The 19915-nt window shown below is 37.4% G+C and overlaps 1 protein-coding gene across 6 annotated transcripts in view; it reads right to left on the reverse strand.

Moving 5' to 3' along the window:
• LOC144043052 (3',5'-cyclic-AMP phosphodiesterase 4C-like) overlaps positions 1 to 19915 on the reverse strand; it is a 77473-nt gene that overhangs the window by 35091 nt on the left and 22467 nt on the right. The window contains exon 1 of one of the 6 annotated variants that reach the window (XM_077556272.1): positions 8641 to 10022. The exons of the other annotated variants lie outside the window; for them this stretch is intronic. Coding sequence (XP_077412398.1) covers positions 8641 to 8768 — 128 coding nt within the window. The 5' untranslated portion in view covers positions 8769 to 10022. Of the gene's footprint in view, positions 1 to 8640; positions 10023 to 19915 lie in introns of those variants that run through there. 6 annotated transcript variants of the gene reach the window in all.

Here is a 19915-nt window from a genome sequence, read left to right on the forward strand (position 1 = left end):
GCACAGTTGGTTGATGATGATGTGATAAAGAAATCCGGCACGGAAGGTTCACCACTGGCTCGTAAAACAATTTAACAGATGGTATGAGCGTTAAAGTCAACGCCGTATGTTTATTTACAAGAACAAATCGTTCTATCAGAGCAGACGAAGAACATCAGGACAAGACCGAATGTGTCCCGCCCTATCTGCGAGGCAACCACAGAAACTCCCTGGTGTTCAAAGCCGCCGATAATTCAAGACAACAACATCCCAAGGCATATTTACGATGACAAAATGTGCTTTGGCTTTGACGCCGTGCTCTGCGGAAGGCATGCGATGACTTCATCATTACGTCAAACAAAAAGATTCATGTAGTGTTGAGTGCCTGATCGAGCCATCCTGGCCACGTGGGCCTGGAAAGTGGAGCTAACAATTTAGCCCTGACACAAATTCTTCCTTATTCACGCAAACAAACGACTCCTTTAAGCGGTTTGGCATCGGACGTATCAGATCACGTCCAACTTTCACACTTGAGGAAGCCTGATCAATCACAAGGAGGGCGATTTCTCTTTCTCCCCTTCGTCCCGATTCTCTGATGAACTGACAAGAGGAGGATCGAGTTTCGGTGAAATGCGCTCGGAAAGCGTAACCTCGGGTTAGATCATTCGCATGCCGTGTGCCAAATCTGCCATCTTTTCAAAGCGCTTCATATTCAATTTCGGCTCGCATAAATCACACCGGCTCTGTCCAATTGTGTTTGTTGTCAGTGGTTCAGTTAGAAACCCCTCTCGGGTTTTTCCATCCTGCTCCCGGCTGTCTTGATGCGCCATTTCACCGCTACTTTGTTTTCACAATTTGGCTCACGTCAGATAGCGTTGACGGAAAAATTCATTTCAGAGGACCTCAAGTTGAAGTTGTACACCGTATGCTTATGGACGGGAGTCCACCGTCAACAAATGATCCAATATGGAAGACATTAGACTGCAACAGCATTTGAAGCTAAATTGGTTAGCATTGTCGGATAGCATATCGTTAAACGCCAGAGTCATTTTAATAGTATCAATAAAAATGTCACTGTGTTCATGTCTATGTAGATTAGGTTCATTTCGTAATTTTCCGCAATATACTGGCTTTGTTTTTACAGCGTACGCCATTCGGTTAACCATTTTAACTCATTCACTGCCATTGACGGCTATAGACGTCAAATATTCATTTGATCTATTTCTATTCGTTCAGCATTTTTTCCCACTTTTGTTAACACGAGTATGAAAACCTAGAAATGTTTTTATTGTACATTTAGAACAGATATAAAATTTGTGATTAATCGTGAGTTAACTATGCAATTAATTACGATTAAAAAATTAATCACCGCCTCTAAATTGTAATTTTTTTTTATGGCGTCAGGCGGTAATTTTTTTTAATTGTAATTAATCGCATGACTTCAATAGTTAACTCACAATTAATCACACATTTTATATCTGTTTAAAATGTACCCAAAAAATGTTTCTAGGTTTTCATACTCTTGTTAACAAAAGTGGAAAAAATGTTAAACTACTAGAAATAGTTTAAATGATTTTTTGACGTCTAAAGCCGTCAAAGGCAGTGAATGAGTTAAAGTATACTACAAATTTCAGTAGTGGTTTCGTTTCCTTAGCTTCACTAAGCAATTTTTTTTCTTCTTCCAGTACCAGCGGTAGTGTGCCAACCCTCGGACTTGGAGGTTGTGGGTTCAATCCCTGGCTGGGTCATATCAAAAACTATAAAAATGGGACCTGTTACCTCCCTGCTTGACACTCCGGATAAGTTATCCAAGCGTAAAAAAATACTTATGTATTAAAGAAAATAGTTCCATTTATTACAGCTTGAAAAAGTCAACATTAATTGTTTTTAGTCTAAAATACTATTTTCAAGACCACTGTGGTTGATATGATTTTTAATAATCTTTTCGTTTTTTATTTTCTTATTTTTTTAAAAGAAAAGATTATTAAAAATTAGGGGCGTCAGGCGATTAAAATTTTTCATAATTAATCGCATGACTTCACTAGTTAACTCACGATTTATCACAAATTTTATATCTGTTCTAAATGTTCAATCATTTTTTTCCTAGGTTTTCATACTCTTGTTAAGAAAAGTGGGAAAAAAAGTTCAACTTATAGAAATAGTTCAAATGAATTTTTGACGTCTATAGCCGTCAATGGCAGTGAATGAGTTTTAATGTCGTCATTTCTGACACCAATGCAAAGTGTGATTTAAAAAGACTTCAAGATTACTTCTGCGGTCATAAAGGGGCAAGCGAGGGCCAATCTGGAAAAAGTTGCTGATTCGTCACATCAGGAAGAACAGGTGAGTCATGCTTCGAACCATGAACGACTTTGGTTGCATAAATTTGACAAATTAGAAAAAAAATGGACTTCAAAGTTGCACAAAAACTGGATGAAAAGAGGGTCTATATCACTGTAAAGTGCCAATTGGTGTCCTCAAAATTACTCAGCAAAACATGTTAAACTAATAGAAATAGTTCAAATGAATTTTTGACGTCTATGGCCGTCAATGGCAGTGAATGAGTTGCATTTTCAAAGTGGACAAATTGACTAGTGCGCTAATATACTTAAAAATAGCTTCAAATATTTATAATGCAAAAATGAGTATAGTCTCTTGTATCACATGTACATTTATTAAAACTGTATTTGTGAGAGAGACGGACACTCACAGAGCACGGTGTCCTACTTGCATACGTAAGGTGAATGAAGTACTATCGTGAAGATGAAACCGCGACAATGATGTAGCGCCTAAAATGTCGCAGTTTGGCCATCAATCACTTTTGGATGTCTAATGAGCAAATAAAACATGGGAGCTGACATGTTCGTTAATCTCACGTGTCGCTCCTCCACGCTATTCCTCAGGAGAATAATGGAGACGGAGACCTTTACTCTCCAGCATCCGCTCATTTTTTATTATTTTTTTCATCAGTGGATGCATTCGCAAAGGTCAAGACCGTGACTCAAAAAAAACGAGCTCCAGACGAGATGTCGTGTGAAGCAAGGAGATTGTTTGGGTGAAATCTTTTTTTGTCCAACTCGTTTCCCTGAGCATGATCACCCTCTTCCAAATTGGGATATTTTCACTTAGGGGTGTACCCACTTTTGTTTCCTTTTTTCCCCTCCTTTTCCTGTTTGTTTAGACAATGTGAACGTATTGAGTTATTTTGGTGGGTAAGTAAATTTACACTCCGTAAAAGTGAAAGTCAGAGCTACTTATTTTATTCTAAAATGAGAATTGTTGAAACAATTTAAGACTACCATCTTAAAAACAAAAAAAATCGCTTCAATTGGTAACACCCGATTGAATTAAGTTAATACAAAGTGGAATATATTGAGTTTAATTATGAGTTAATTAAACCTAATATATTCAGTTTGATTAAATTAATTCTAATTTAATTGAAATTGAATGAACCCATAATTGACTCATTCACTGCCATTGACGCTTATAAATATATACTAAACTATTTATATTAGTTTAACATTTGTTTTCACTTTTGTTAACAAGAGTAAGAAAGCCTAGACAATTTTATTTTTAAATAATCTTTTTTTTTTTAAGAAAAGATTATTAAAAATTAGGGGCGTCGGGCGATTAAAATTTGTAATCGTAATTAATCGCATGACTTCACTAGTTAACTCACAATTAACCACAAATTTTATATCTGTTCTAAATGTACAATAATTTTTTCTAGGTTTTCATACTCCTGTTAACAAAAGTGGATTTTTTTTTAAACCAATAGAAATAGCTAAAATGATTTTTTTGACATCTATAGCCATTAAAGGCAGTGAATGAGTTAATTAAATTTAATATATTCCCTTTGGATTAACTTAATTCAATTGTGTGTTACCAATTGCAGCGATTTTCTTAAATTGATTTGATATGCACTTGTTATGTAGCAAATTTGCGGAAATCATTCAATGGTAAATCTCTACGTCACATTTTTCTCTCCACAAATGCTGTGGTTTGGTCATATGCTACTATGCTTTTGACCTAAACTGTTTTATTTTTATTCACTCATTCGCTGCCATTGACGGCTATAGACGTCAACAATTCATTTGAATTATTTCTATTAGTTAAATTTTTTCCCCACTTTTGTTAACAAGAGTATGCAACCCTAGATTTTTTTTATTGTACATTTAAAACAGATAAAAAATGTGTGATTAATCGTGAGTTAACTAGTGAATACATGCAATTAATTACGGAAAAATTTTCTCGCCTGACGCCCCTAATTTTAATAATCTTTTCTTTTCTTTTTAAAAAGAAGTAAATTTAATTTCTTTCTTTTTTTATTTTTAATTATCTTTTCTTTTTTTCCTTTTTTAATAATCTTTTCTTTTCTTTTTTTAAAAAAAAGTCAATTTAATTTATTTCTTTTTTTATTTTTAATTATCTTTTCTTTTTTTCCTTTTTTAATAATCTTTTCTTTTATTTAAAAAAAAAAGTAAATTTAATTTATTTCTTTTTTTTCCCTTTTTTTAAAGAAAAGATTATTAACTCATTCACTGCCATTGACTATTGAAGTAATGCGATTAATTACAATTAAAAAATGCAATTGCCTGACGCCCCTAATTTTAATAATGTTTTCTTTTCTTTTTAAAAAAAAGTAAATTTAATTTATTTCTTTTTTTCCCTTTTTTAATAATCTTTTCTTTTCTTTTAAAAAAAAAAGTAAATTTAATTGAAGTTAAAATTAAGTTAAACTAATATAAATATAAATATAAATTTTTAAAAATTGACGTCTATAGCCGTCAATGGCAGTGAATGAGCGGTCACAAAGACATGAGCAAGCGAGAGCCAATCTGGAAAAAGTTGCTGATTCGTCACATCAGGAAGAACAGGTGAGTCACGCTTCGAACCATGAACGACTTTGGTTGCATACATTTGACAAACTAGAAAAAAAATGGACTTCAAAGTTGCACAAAACCTCCATGAAAAGAGGGTCAATATCACTGTAAAGTGCCAATTGGTGTCCTCAAAATTACTCAGCAAAACAATAAAGTTCTGAGATCTCATTATAAAGATTTTCCCACCTAGCAGTAAAATGATCATCTTTTTAGAAATGTGAAATCCATCTTTCAAACAGTGCACAGTCAGCCTTCTAACCGAAATATGTTGCTAGGCGAAAAAGCCCATGACGTGCTTTTAATGCTAATATTAGCCAAAAAATGTCAACCCTGTCAGCAAAGCTTGCATATTTCACTGCTTGCATGCAAAAAAGGCTGGAAATACTAGAAATTCTCAACTTTTTTTTTTTTTTGTCAAAAAGGGGAAGTCTAAAAGTTAGCTTGTGGTGATATTGACTCACGAGTAAAGTTAGAAGAGACAACCGCTTTGTACAATATTCTGTCCTCCCAAATGTTACATGTGTGTATTCTATGTGCTAAACACGCCTGCTGCATGAGACAGCACAGAATACCACAATGTAAACAGGATTTTATCTCAGCGTCCGGTCTCCTTGGTTAAAGACAGTCACAAAACAAGTGTTGGACTTTCACGCTGTGATGACAAAAAAAAAAAAAAGGGATGTGTGTGTTTTTTTTTTTTTTTTTTACATGTACTTTAACCACCTACAAAATAAAGGTAACATTTGAAATATAATTCCATGATGGTCTCCTGGTAACTTACAGGGTGAACACAGTAATGTTCACAGCAAGATGTAATAAAAGATAATTACAGCTCATACGTTGGCGCTTCTCTGGCCCCGTTGTGATAAATTTGGGATCTTATGACTAAAAACACTAAAATTGGCTCACTGCTTCCTTCATGGAAAAAATAGCAAACAAAAACGGTCTGTAAGAGCTGAGGAATGTTTTTGTAAATATCCCAGCGCGAGCAAAACTTGACCACAGTTGTTCTTAATGTTTACTAGATTTTAATGTTTACAACATTCGAACTGTTACTAGAGCCCCCAATGGTCTGGCTCCTCCTACTTGGTGGATGTGGTGCCATTTTATTGTCCTCTTAGGTCACTCACACAAAATTAAAAACTACAGGTGGTGTCTGAAAACCCACATTTTGGAATAAAGGTGCCTCAATGTTTTCAGTGGACTGCAAAAAATCAAATTAAATTAAAAAAAGCCGACCCAAATGAACACTTTCTTTTAACTCATTCACTCCCAGCCATTTTCACTGAAGCAACCCCCTTCGCTCGCGGCTGTTTTACTGGATTTTGACAGATTTTTGCAAGGCCCACACAATATTGTGTTCTATTGCTATAAAAAAAACATGGAACCTACCAAAAGAAGGATTAGAGTTTCTTATTTCATCTGGAATTTTTGTTCTATTTCTATCTGTTTCCGTTTTGCAGCAATTAGCATTAGAATATAGTAGAAAGTTTCATCATTATTCACAAATCTGTTTAAAACACTGGGTAAAAGAGCCTTTTTGCAACATGGCCCTGGTTGATCTCTTATACTGTGCTGCCACCTGCTGGCCGTTTTTGTAATAAATACCATTGCTTTAAGCTGTCTTTTCAATTTAGAGGCTGCATCAAAGCGGTATAAAAAAACGTTTTTGGGACTAGTGCAACATTTAAAATAGAACGTTTTTATACGTTTTTGGGAGCAAAAAAAATAGAGAATATAATTTCACTACTGACTAAGCATGCTTCAAACACATTTAAACACACTTCTTAAACACTTTTATGAACATATTTAAAGATGAAAAACTAATTGCAAGCATACAATGTAAAAACACTATACATTTGTAGTGTCTGTGTAAATGCATGTGTATTTAAGAGGCGGGGCCTGGTCGGGTGGTGTGGGACATGGGCGAGACTGTGTGCGAGTGTGAGCTGTGACCCACAGCAGCTCCTGCGCAAGCTGTGTTTCGCTGTTGCCCGGGATCAATATTAGTGACTGTGGCTCTCCTTTCCCAAATGCAAGGGTATTGCAGATAGTAAGAATACTGTGGAAACCAATTTTTTTTTAAAAATGGCCACAAATAGCAAAAATCCACAAGTAGTTGATGCCCACCCCTAAAGGCTCGTAATTGCTTACAGATGCAACAGGATGCTGGCAAAGGACTACTTTTGTCAAATGAAACAAAAATTGTTATTTGGCACCAGAGCAACAATGTTATTTTTGGCCTGACTACAAAAATTACGGAAGTGTCGAACTGCCAATGTGGAGTAAATATTTTGGATTGGAAAATACGTTCAAATTTATTAGCAAGTACATATTTGCTAAAAACCTAGCATTTTTTCCCCGTAACGCCAGCTTTAAAAAAAAATACACTTTTTTTTTTTTAGCATCAGGGGTGTCCAAACTTTTTCCTTTGGGGGTCGCATACAAAAAAATCGAATTAACCAATTTGACCAATTGATTAAGTTTTAATGATTTATTACATCTGCAGTGCAAGTTGAAATTTTTTTAGCATTTGGCCTACATTAAACCAAATAAAATAATAATCATAAAGAAATAGATATTAAAATAACTATAATAAATAATAATAAAAATTTAATTGTAAACATTATTTATTAATAATTTTTATGATTTATTACGATGTCTGCAATGCATGATTTCCATAATGCCACGAATTATGAGCATGCCTTAAATCAATAGCCCCTGGCTAGATTTTTATTTTTTTTTGCATGAAGCCTACAAGTACATTCGAAACTTGCAAATACGCTTAAATGTAAATCCATTTAAATATATTTGCAAGTACGTTTGGACGTGCGTGCAAAAACGTTGAAACGGATTTGCAAATACGTTCCAAGGCATTATAATGCCCCACTGAATATATTTATCGTCATTGCCCTGTGAAAAACACTTACAGTATGTCCATTTTTGTCATTTTTTAAAACATTGTTACATTTATGGGATTAACTCATTCACTGCCATTGACGGCTACAGACGTCAAAAATTCATTTGAACTATTTCTATTAGTTTTAACATTTTCCCCACTTTTGTTAACAGTATGAAAACCTAGATTTTTTTTATTGTACATTAAGAACAGATATAAAATGTGTGATTAATCGTGAGTAAACTAGAGAAGTCATGCGATTAATTATGATTTTAAAAAATTAATCGCCTAATTTTTAATAATCTTTTCTCTTTTTTTAAAAAAAAAAGGAAAAAGAAAAGATTATTAAAAATAAATAAATAAATAAATAAAAAATATTTAAAAAAAAGATTTTTTTAAATTAGGGGTATCAGACGATTATTTTTTTTGTAATTAATTGCATGACTTCACTCGTTAAACATACGATTTATCACAATTTTTTATAAACTTTTCTTTACAAAAAAAACATTATTAAAAATTAGGGGTGTCAGGTGATTAAATTTTTGAATCGTAATGATTTGCATAACTTCACTAGTTAACTCACGATTAATCACAAATTTTATATCTGTTCTAAATGTACAATCATTTTTGGTCTATGTTTTCATACTCTTGTTAACAAAAGTGGGAAAAAATGTTAAACTAATAGAAATAGTTCAAATGAATTTTTGACGTCTATAGCCGTCAATGGCAGTGAATGAGTTAAACTGAATGAAGACGTCCCAAAAACCTTAAAAAAAATTTAAAAAAATGGACATAAGTGTTTTTCACAGGACAGTGACGATATACAATGTGTATGCGCGTACATTTGAGACTAAGACAAATGAGAATGTTCTTAATTACCGCCTGCGTTTCTGTATGATGTCAATGGGCCTGTTGACAGCACACGGCGAACCCCATTTGCTCCCTCCGCGCACCGTGACGGTCCGCTCCACGGAAAAACAGAAGCCGCAGTTGCTCGGCACGCTCATGATCCCGTCTTCCGGACAGCTGGCTTCTCCTCAGCTGGGGTCGGCTGTCGTGCCCGGAAAACGCGACCCGCTCCCTCGCCTGTCTCGTTCTGTCGGACCGTCCGGCTCTCCGCGGCTTCCCGGGAGTTGTCATGCCCCCCCGGCGAGAGTGGACGCCGGTTCTAGGAGCGGTGGTCGGCGAGCGGTGGCGGACTGCTAGGGGTGATGCAATCCATCCTTGTGTATTCCCGCGAATGAATCGGGTTCTCCCCTTTTCGGATGAGGTGAGGAGATCGGAATGATTGTCTTCCTGAGCACCTGGATTCCTCGACTTCCTTGTCTTGTTTTGGTCCTAAGGACGAAAGGACGTCATCTCATTCTCAGGAGTGGGTCCTCAATGTGGATCTTTGCTTCAGGTCTAAATGTGGCGCCGCTCCTGCCGCTCCTGCTCTTCTTCTGTTTCACTCTGTGCTTCCTCCGCTCCCCTTTTGGGCTATTGCACCGTTTAATCACACAGCAAACAAAAACAATTCCTCTTCCTTCCACCAACTTCACTCACACCAGCCCTCTGCTCATGTTTTTTTTTTGTTTTTTTGTCTGCTCGTCCAAATGCTCCTGCAGAATGTGCACGAGTGTGCGTATGCGTCAAAGACTAAATGTGTGTGTGGGGGCATGTGACCCAGCAAGTGTGCGTATCACACGCAAGAGGAATGAGTTTGAGACTGAGGTCAGAGCTACGAAAGGGGGGCGGGATCTTCGCCAGCATGGGTTCAGCCTCCCCCAAATGTTTGAGCCATTTTAACTCCTTGCTTTTCTCTCGCCCACACGCCGAATCCTGATACAATCACAGGACGGGGATCTCCCCTTGGACGCACGCTATTATGCTTTGACTATGTTAGGTAAAGGGAACGTACGCACGCACACACACAGTATGTTGTCGGCCGGCGGCAATGTATTTTTGAAGACCAGAAATGTGTAAAGTAAATATGAAACTGTAGCCGGTCGACCTTCTGTGCGCTCCTGCTGAAAACTTAAACAGGAAATATTTGGACATAAGACCAGGAAGATGAGGAGCCGGGAACCTACAGGCGGCGTTCCCACACTTAGATTAGTTGTATTAGTATTAGGCTTAAAGAATCATCTGTTTTAATGAATCGGGAGCCACGAGAGTAATATTTGCTATTTCAGAGATTGAAAGCAGGAAGATATTAACTCATTGACTGCCAGCCCATTCAAATGGATTTTTGACGTTTATAGCCGTCAATGGCACTCAATGAGTTAAAGGGATACTTGACTCATTGAGCCATTTTCAGCAGTAAAAAGTTTGAGAACTACATTCTTTTTTGTATACAATTAATACCTTTAAAAACTTTTTTTTCCCCCACTTGCTGTCGACTGAAGATGACATCATCTGGGCTGAGGAAGTAGGTAACGACCAATCGTGGCTCAGTTTGCTGACCAAACCCAGAAAACAGGTGAGCCATGATTGGTCGTTACCTACTTCCTCAGCACAGGTGATGTCATCTTCAAATCAACAGAAAGTGGAAAAATTAAGTTTTTAAAGGTATTAATTGCACAAGAAAAATAATAAAGTTAACAAATTCATTTTGGACAAAATATTAACTTTTTACTGCTGAAAATGGCGCAATGAGTGAAGTATCCCTTTAAAGAATAAATCATACCATCTGCTCTACCATAGCATTCTTTCAAATATTTCCAAAGTCTTGCTTTAATCACATGGCAACAAAATCGAATTGCCGTAAGGGAATACAACATTTGAGAAGGAAAAAAAAAAAAGTGTGTCAACACATTTGTCGTTACTTCGCTGATGCCAACCTAGCACAAAAGACGCTTGCCCAGAGAGAGGAACCCAAACAGGGGTTAGCTTAGTGCTAGCTAGCGGTTACAACAGGCACAACAAGGATGGATTTAAAACTACCAAAAGCAACAAATACTTTGGGTTTTGCTGTTGGCCAGTAAACAGTTTGAGGAATCGTCGAGGTTAAAGCCACACTTTCAAAAAAAAGAAAAAAAAGAAAAGACCACTAGATGTCGCAATAGCATAGAATGCAGCCGAAACGCATGCATTTCGGAGCGCGCGCACTACGGTGGCTCAGAGAGACCAAACTCTGCAAGCCTACAACCAATTTTTATTTTGCGTGAGCAAACGAGCATCTCGGCGAACAACGGCGACTTGACAGCTGGTTTGAAGCCTGACGAGCGAAGCCGAAAGACCGAGCCAACCACAATTAGCTGGAACAGCTAACAAGAGCGGCTAGCGGCAAATATGCTGCATTCGAGGATGGTCGGAAGTCGGATATATCCGAGTTGGTTTTTCCCAGTTCCGACCTGAAAGCGTTCAAGGCGAAAGTTAACAACCAAAATGGCGGATAGTGATACATTGTTTTTTATTTTGGTCCTCAAAACTAATTTTGACCTCCAGAAATGTTTCCTTCTTGCAATTTTACTTCATTTATTGTTGTTATCTGGTTTCATTAGCATTGCATACAGTTTAGTAGTTTACTGTATATTTTCATGCAAGGAGATAGCGGCATACCGTCACGTACGTTGCGTTACGTGAAGTTATGTCGAATATTTATGAATGAACAAAGCTATCTAGATTAATACTCGAGTAAATTGTGTTTTACCATTTCACAGTCTGTGTTTCCAAAGGGGTCGCCATTGTAGAGTGACGTCATTTGTAGTCCGTCGGTGAAGTCGGGGTACTTTTTTTTGGAATTTCCGAATTCAACAGGGCGTTCCCGTACACACTTCCTGGTTTGAACTCAGAAAAGTCCGACTTCCCACCATCCTCGAATGCAGCATTAGTCGGAGCCATAGGCTGGAGTGGCTAACAAGAGCGGCTAGCGGGAGAAGCTAGTAAAAGTGGTAAGCGACGTTAGCTTGAATCATGGCACTCGGCGACAAACACCTGCAGGCCCCAAATGTAAAAGGTTAGCCGCGGGCCACCCATTTGGTCCGACACTCGATGCAATACCACATTCGCAAAGTTGTCCTTTGGGCATCCGTAACAGGAAGATGGCGGCAAAATATGGCAGGCTCTAGTAAGGTGGGACTACAGCCATGTAAAAATAATTAGTGATGACTAGATCTACGATTATATATAAAAACATTACATATTTTTTTGCTACTATTGACATAGTCGATTTTTTAAATGAATGAAATACTAGTTCACCACCAGATGGCGCTAGGGATCACTAACTGTTTTTAAACTAAAAAAGGAAATTAAACTCTGTAGGTTGACGTAGCGGCATTAATGAACATGAGGCTTAGTAAAGCACTTTGGACTTTTTTCTGAGAACTTAAAAATTTGGACTGGCATTTTTTTGAATATTTAATTATTAATGTTTTTATCTAAATTGCTAATTAATTTGAATATTTTATATATATATATAAAAAAAAAATTCTACTTAAACCTCACCAACTCATTTCTACTTTATTTAATTAATTTATTTATTTTAAGAGATTGACAGGAAAGGGACTAAAGAGCCACATGTAAAGCACTTTGGACAACATAAAGTGTAGATAAAGCGCTATATGAGTGCACTTCATTCACCATTTAGATCAAATTGGAATTTTCTCATTATTTGGACTATAATTCAGCAGCTGCTTCAGAGGGTGATAAAGCGTAACCCGTGCCAACCTCAAGTTGAAGGCTTCCAGCGGAAGCTTTTGATGTTCAACAACTTGAAGTCAGTACAGGTAAAGTTTTATCATTATATATATTTTTTTTTATTATATTATTATTTGGAAAATGGTGGAGCAACATAGTCACAGGCAGGGATGCACAATAAAAGTTTCATTATTATATTATTATTTTATTATATTATTATTTGGAACATGGTGGAGCAAAATAGTCACAGGCAGGAACGCACACTAAAAGGAGCCACGCAATCACCTTTAATTAATCGTGATGTTTATTTACATTCCATATAATTATGTTATTATTATTTAGTAAAAGGTATTTTTTATTTAAAAGTTACTAGAGTGGCTAAGCAATGAATTAAGCTTATATCTCAAGGCACCGCTGTACGTACAGTGGGGGAAAAAAGTATTCGGCCAAAATCCAATAGGAAGTCTATGGGAAACTGGTCAAATAATTATATAAAATATTTTGTTGCCCCATTGTAAATATGTTTGATGACATTTTGTTTGGTGCTGCTGTGCATTTTTACATTTCGAATGTAAAATGTGTGCCCGGTCTCAAAATTTGTGAAACATGGTTTTAAATGAAAGTAAAAGTGTTTTTATGTTTTTAACAAAAACAAACCTTACTAGCCTTTGACAATCGCTGGCACACATACGGGCCAGCAGCAAACCAGATGATTTCCCACTTTTTCATGTGCGTACGTCACCGGGGTGGACGAGAGCGGACGTTTGAAGCAAGACAGACGCCAAAATGTTTGGCTTCTGCTCAGGATCATCCCGTCAAACACTTGAAATGGAGGCTGAGGTGACGAGGCCAGGTAGCCCACTGAAGGCGCATCATTTGTCGCCCCCCCCCACCCCCCCAGTCCTGGTTCGCCAAAGCCAGGGCGTCCATTATTACAAAGGGGCCTCATGACATCATATGTTGGCTACACATAGGCAACATGGCCGGCATTCCTGGATAACGAGCTCTTTTCAAGCATGTAAGAAGCACTGTCAGACGAAATCATGTTTGTTTACTGACCTCCCCGCTATATTGTCCCACAAAACCAATTATGCTAAATAGAAAGAGAACAAGCTCAAACTGGCATTCAAAGACCTCCGCCAAGCACAAATGATCTGAAACAGGAAAAAAAACAATGCGATGCTTCCTTGACTTAAGTTTAATTCATTCCGTGACCGAGGTGGCGATTCAGTTGACCAAAATCAAAAAATAAATAAACAAGCTCAGAACTTAAATGGGAAATTAACACATTTGCCAAGATGTATTGCATTGTTGGTACAAACTTCCCAACTTTCTTATCCAGTGTACATTAACAGCCGTTTGTGACATATAACTGCAATACTATTTCTTGCTACAATGTTACGCAATAATGACATCTAGTGGAAACAATGCAAAACTGCTGAGGCATCAAAATGGCACACAAAGTAATATTGAATCTCGTGACAGCTGTAAGGAAGCCAAGCTGACTTACGAGACTCCCCAAAACAAGCATTTCTACAAAATTAATTTAAGCAAGCTTTCCTGTCAAAAGAGCCATTTTAGGCCAAATAAACAGCAAAAAATCTGTCTGGAGCCGCAAAAACATTTGAATATTGTGGTGACCGAAGCAGTATGTTAGTGTTAGTTAGTCTCATGCTAATTAGAGCTGCACCCGAATACGTAAATATGCAGCATCCAGCGCTTTGAGCTTTATTTTCTTCTACCTTTTGCTTTCTAATTTGGGATAATTTTTTCCAGACTTTGTTTTTCATGCATTTTTTGACTTTTCTGACATTCTGTCAAATTTTTGGCCTCTCTTCCTTTTTTGGACATTTTACGGCTATTTTTATTATTTTAATTAGATCGGACTTTTTGGGCAGTTCAAAAGATATTTTTCTGGTGGTTTTCTGCCTTTCTTACGTTTTTTGGACGTTTTATGGGTACTTTTTGGACATTTTTTTATTTTCTGCCTTTCGTACTTAATTCTGTCATTTGGCAATTTCACGGACATTTTATGGTAATTTCTGCTTTTCCTTTTGGGATATTTTTAGGTAATTTCAAAAACGTATTTATTGACCTTTTATCTCTCTTTTTTTTCTGAGAACTTAAACATTTGGACTGGCATTTTTTGAATATTTAATTAATAATGTTTTTGAAAATTGCTAATTCATTTGAATATATTATCTAAAAAAAATAATAATAATAATTAAAAAACTTAAAATTATCCCCCCCCCCCCCAACTCATTTCTACTTTATTTTATTTATTTATTTATTTTAAGAGCTTCACAGGAAAGGGACTAAAGAGCCACATGTAGCTCCAAGGCTGCAAGTTGCAAGCCCTGATTTAGACAATTAAAGCTCCGTTGCACAAATGCTGATCATACTGCACGTCGTGATGTGTAAACAAAGCAACCACAGCAGGTGTCAGCATCGGGCCGAGGGTTATATTTGTCTCTGCTACGTGAAACGTCATGCGCTGACTGTAGTAAAAGGCTATCGGCGTGTCATCTCAAGATTCATGAGCTTGCCATCTGTTTATTTGACGGTGAGATTTTGGCCTCGTCTGACTTGGTGATTCTTCATTCTATGAGGGAGTGTGTATCAACATTAAAAGTGCAAATATCAATGGAATCTGACCCCCCCCCCCGCCCCCCTCCCAAAAAAAAAGGCATGACATATCTTGTCAAATTAAATATATACATATTGGACATTTTTGCCCAGTCCATGTCATCGCTGTGAAGTGTTGCGTGCATTAACTTTAATTAATTGGACTTGGTCTATTGATCTCAAAAAAATGCCATATGATGTCATCAAGTATTGCCATCATTTAGATGGCACTCCTAAACCATCTCATGTTTCATATTCATATTTTGAGACCGACTGTACAGCATTGCCACATTCATATGCCCGCGCATAATATGAATGGGTGGAGTGGCAAAAACTTGAATTTTAGAATCTATAATATAGAAAACGAAGTATTTGACCTAAAGCATACCTGACTGTGGATGGCAATTATTTTTTTATTATTATTAGCTGGATTGCAATATTCAGAATATACTATATAAAGTATTACTTACAAAATAAATACTATTATTTAATTAGTGTTTAGTGATTACAATTTCTCAATTAATTAATCGCAGTTTTCGATAATATCATGATAATCCCATTGTTGCACATCTATTTTTTACGGCGCTTGTAGTAGATATTAACTTGAGTAAAATCTCGGAAATAATGTCAAATCATCAAATAGAAAGTATACATATTTAGATTCACAGAAAGTTATTTTTTTTTTTTTTCCTGGAGAACTCAGTATTGTTCATTCGGTAATTTTATCGATTTGACATGTCATCATCATTGCTCTTTTTTTTTTCTTCTTTTTTTTGTATGTGTACGTGCGTGCGTGTATTCATTAGTTCACCTAAAACCTATTAAAAAATCCCATACCGTTCACCTAAACCGAACACTTCCAGCCAGAGTCGTGAGGCTGTCAGGAGACCCGAGGAAGGACCAAAGAAAGGAAAGTGAAATCCAGCACCGACCAGACACCCCCCACCAGGCCACCAACCAGAGTCCTTCACCAACCCCAGAGACATCTAAATTCCAACAAATCAGGGAGATTCACGGAAAGTTCTAATAGGTTTGATTGACCCTTGAAAACATTTCTCCTCCATGTTCCCCATGAAGGTGATAATATTTGAATTTGGCTTTGCAAAGTGCACAAATGACTTTTCATTTCTCTTACCGGTGTCAAGCAAATAAACTGAAAGTAAAACGACCGTTTTTGTTTAGCATAATATACATTTAGAACCTGTTCTATTTAAGAAAGAGTATTAAAGCTAGAAGGGGGGGGGGGGGGGTGCTCCATGTAAGAGAGGCCATTGTTGCCGTGTACCAGCCCAAGGCATAACATAGTCAGCTCCCCCCTCTAGTGGCTACAACCAACAGTCATCTGACACTGTTGCATCAGAGCCCAGCGTGCCCAGATAAATAAAAATGTTCCTTTCTGAAACACACCTTTGTTGTAGAAAGGCCTGTTTTCCGCCGCCCTTATAGAATATTACAAAGGTAGCAGCTGTTGTCTGAACAAGCTGTCCCGCCCGCAGGAGAGGTGTCGCTGGTGAATTTGGGCTATGTTGGAGCTGTCACGGGCTGCTGCCGCCCCCTTCCCCCCCCCGGGGATCGATGAAGCTCTCCGGGCGATTGGGGAAATCAGTCATGCTGAAACTATAGAGTACAGCAGTGACGCACAGAGTAGCCACACAGGCCATATTGACAAATATGCGTGTGCGTTTGGGTAAGGGGGTGTAGCGTGAACAGACTTCTGACATTGACACTATTGCCCTCTACTTGCGTGGCCTCACTTGACGTGTTTGTTTTGCTCAAAATGATGTTAATCTTAACTCATTTCTGACCCTTGACAAATTAATTTTTCTTCCCATTTAACCCCTCGACAACAGCCACCAAAGCAACTACCGCCCCCAATTTTACGTTACGACATCCATTATCTATCACATCCACATCTCTCTATCGCCATTTCTCCACCCCGTCGTCTGTGCGTTTGACCTCTTTGTCTAAATTATCTCACTTTTGCAGTCAGTCAACTTTTTTGCAGAGAGAGTGAGAGAGAAAGAGAGAGACACACACAGAAAAAAAGAAAGAAAGAAAGAGAGCAGAGGGGGAGAGAGTGCAAGAGCGTGTGTGAGAGAGAGAGAGAGAGAGAGAGAGAGAGAAACAGAAAGAAAGAAAGAAAGAAAGGGGAAATAGATTTTGATTTTGAAAAAATACATTTATTTTCCGCTCTTATTTACATTATTTTCCTAAACACACAGGTCGGCAAAGAACAATTCAATAAATAGACAAAAAAATGAAATGCTTTCACAGCAGAACATCACTAAAACACAGCACCTCTTCATTCACATCGGGAAATAGAAGGGTGAGAAAGAAAGAAAGAGACAGAAAGAAAGAGTGAGAAGGAAGGAAGGAATTAAAAAAAGGAAGGAAGGGAGAGAGAAAGAGCAAAAAGGAAGGAATAAAAAAGAAAGTGAGAAAGAGCAAAAAGGAAGGAATAAAAAAAGAAAGAAAGCAAGAAAGAGTGAGAAGGAAGGAAGGAAGGAATAAAAAAACAAAGAAAGAAAGAGCGAGAAAGAAGGAAGGAAGGAATTAAAAAAAGGAAGGAAGGGAGAGAGAAAGAGCGAGAAGGAAGGAAGGAATAAAAATGAAAGAAAGAGAGAAAGAGCAAAAAGGAAGGAAGGAAGGAATAAAAAAAGAAAGCAAGAAAGAGTGAGAAGGAAGGAAGGAATAAAAAAACAAAGAAAGACAGAAAGAAAGAGTGAGAAGGAAGGAAGAGAGGAAAAAAAGAAAAAAGAAAGAGAAAATGAGAAAAAGAAAAAAGAAAGAAACAAGCAAACAGAGAAAGGGTATAGGAGAGAGGTGAAAGAGAAGGGGGAAGACCAAGCGAAGGAAAGAAAAAGAAGAAGAAAAAGAGCGAGAAGGAAGGAAGGAAGGAATAAAAAAAGAAAGAAAGAGAAAGAGCGAGAAGGAAGGAAGGAAGGAATAAAAAACAAAGAAAGAAAGAAAGAGCGAGAAAGAAGGAGGGAAGGAATTTAAAAAAAAGAAGGAAGGGAGAGAGAAAGAGCGAGAAGGAAGGAAGGAATAAAAAAGAAAGAAAGCAAGAAAGAGCAAAAAGGAAGGAAGGAAGGAATAAAAAAGAAAGAAAGAGCGAGAAGGAAGGAAGGAAGGAATAAAAAACAAAGAAAGAAAGAGCGAGAAAGAAGGAAGGAAGGAATTAAAAAAAGGAAGGAAGGGAGAGAGAAAGAGCGAGAAGGAAGGAAGGAATAAAAAAAGAAAGAAAGCAAGAAAGAGCAAAAAGGAAGGAAGGAATTAAAAATGAAAGAAAGCAAGAAAGAGTGAGAAGGAAGGAAGGAAGGAATAAAAAACAAAGAAAGATAGAAAGCGAGAAAGACAGAAGGAAGGAATTAAAAAAAGGAAGGAAGGGAGAGAGAAAGAGTGAGAAGGAAGGAAGGAATAAAAAAGAAAGAAAGCAAGAAAGAGCAAAAAGGAAGGAAGGAATAAAAAAGAAAGCGAGAAGGAAGGAAGGAAGGAATAAAAAAGAAAGAAAGAAAGAGCGAGAAAGAAGGAAGGAAGGAATTAAAAAAAGGAAGGAAGGGAGAGAGAAAGAGCGAGAAGGAAGGAAGGAATAAAAAGAAAGAGAGAAAGAGTAAAAAGGAAGGAAGGAAGGAATGAAAAAGAAAGAAAGAAAGAGCGAATAGGAAGGAAGGAAGGAATAAAAAACAAAGAAAGAAAGAAAGAAAGAGCGAGAAAGAAGGAAGGAAGGAATTTAAAAAAAGGAAGGAAGGGAGAGAGAAAGAGTGAGAAGGAAGGAAGGAATAAAAAAGAAAGAAAGCAAGAAAGAGAGAAAGAGCAAAAAGGAAGGAAGGAAGGAATAAAAAAAGAAAGAAAGAGTGTAGGAGAGAGGTGAAAGAGAAGGGAAGACCAAGAGAAAGAAAGAAAAATTAAGAGAAAGAGAGAATGAGAGAAAGGGGGAAAGGGAGAAAGAAGGAAAGAAAGAAAAAAGAAAGGAGGAGAGAGGGTTAAGACGGACGGACGGACGGACAGAGTGTGTGAAAGAGAGCACGCGTGCGAATGAATGGTGTCCTGGTACTCTTGGTACGTTTGCGACGACAGCCGTCTCTGTTGTGAGATGGAGCACAACAACACACTTCTTTGTCATGCACATAAACCCTTTTCACAACTAATTTAGGGACACCTGTTAACGTTCGTGTATGTGTAAGAAGAAAAAAATCAATAAAAAATAAAACTTGGACATTTGCTTCCTGACAACACGGGTACGACTGGAAAAGGGTTCAACTTCTGACAGCAATCATCAAAAGCTTTGGAGAAAAACCTCCGTTTTCCTGGGCAAGAACGCAGAAGAGATCTAAGGCAGATCTCAAGACAACAGAAAAGCTGTGACGGCAGCTGAAGCCGAAACTTTCCAAGCATCAGCCAAGAACGCTGAAGGATTTTCAGAGTTTCTGTAAGGAGGATTTCGTCAAAATCTCAGAGGTGGGCACCTCAATGGACTTCCGGTATTCACACGCAGCGCGCAAAAAGTCCGGAAAGCCGTCGTTATCTCGGCCCGCCACCAGACCGTCGCTGGGATTTTAATTGCGCTTCCTTCATCACTTCATTCAATTTTGACACAAAATGAGTTTACGATTGCGGCTCCTCTGAGAGACGAAAAGCGCTTCCGCGAACGTCTCATCACTTATTTTACTCACGCATTTCACGAGTCAACCACATTTCCTCGGCAACTGTGACCGTGATATTCTTCTCCCTATTACCAAAACCACTAAAAAAACATAACATGTGTAAAAGTGTTCCCATAAAAATTCTCTTGGATCAGATTATTTCTCTCACGTTATAAATACATACTGTGTGATGCCTTACAGTTCCAGTGAAAGATATTTTTGTTCTAACCAGGAAGTTGTCTTACTGTTCTTACCTAAGAGGATAA

This window comes from Vanacampus margaritifer, chromosome 2 (assembly GCF_051991255.1).
Source record: "Vanacampus margaritifer isolate UIUO_Vmar chromosome 2, RoL_Vmar_1.0, whole genome shotgun sequence".
Taxonomy (NCBI): Eukaryota; Metazoa; Chordata; class Actinopteri; order Syngnathiformes; family Syngnathidae; genus Vanacampus; species Vanacampus margaritifer.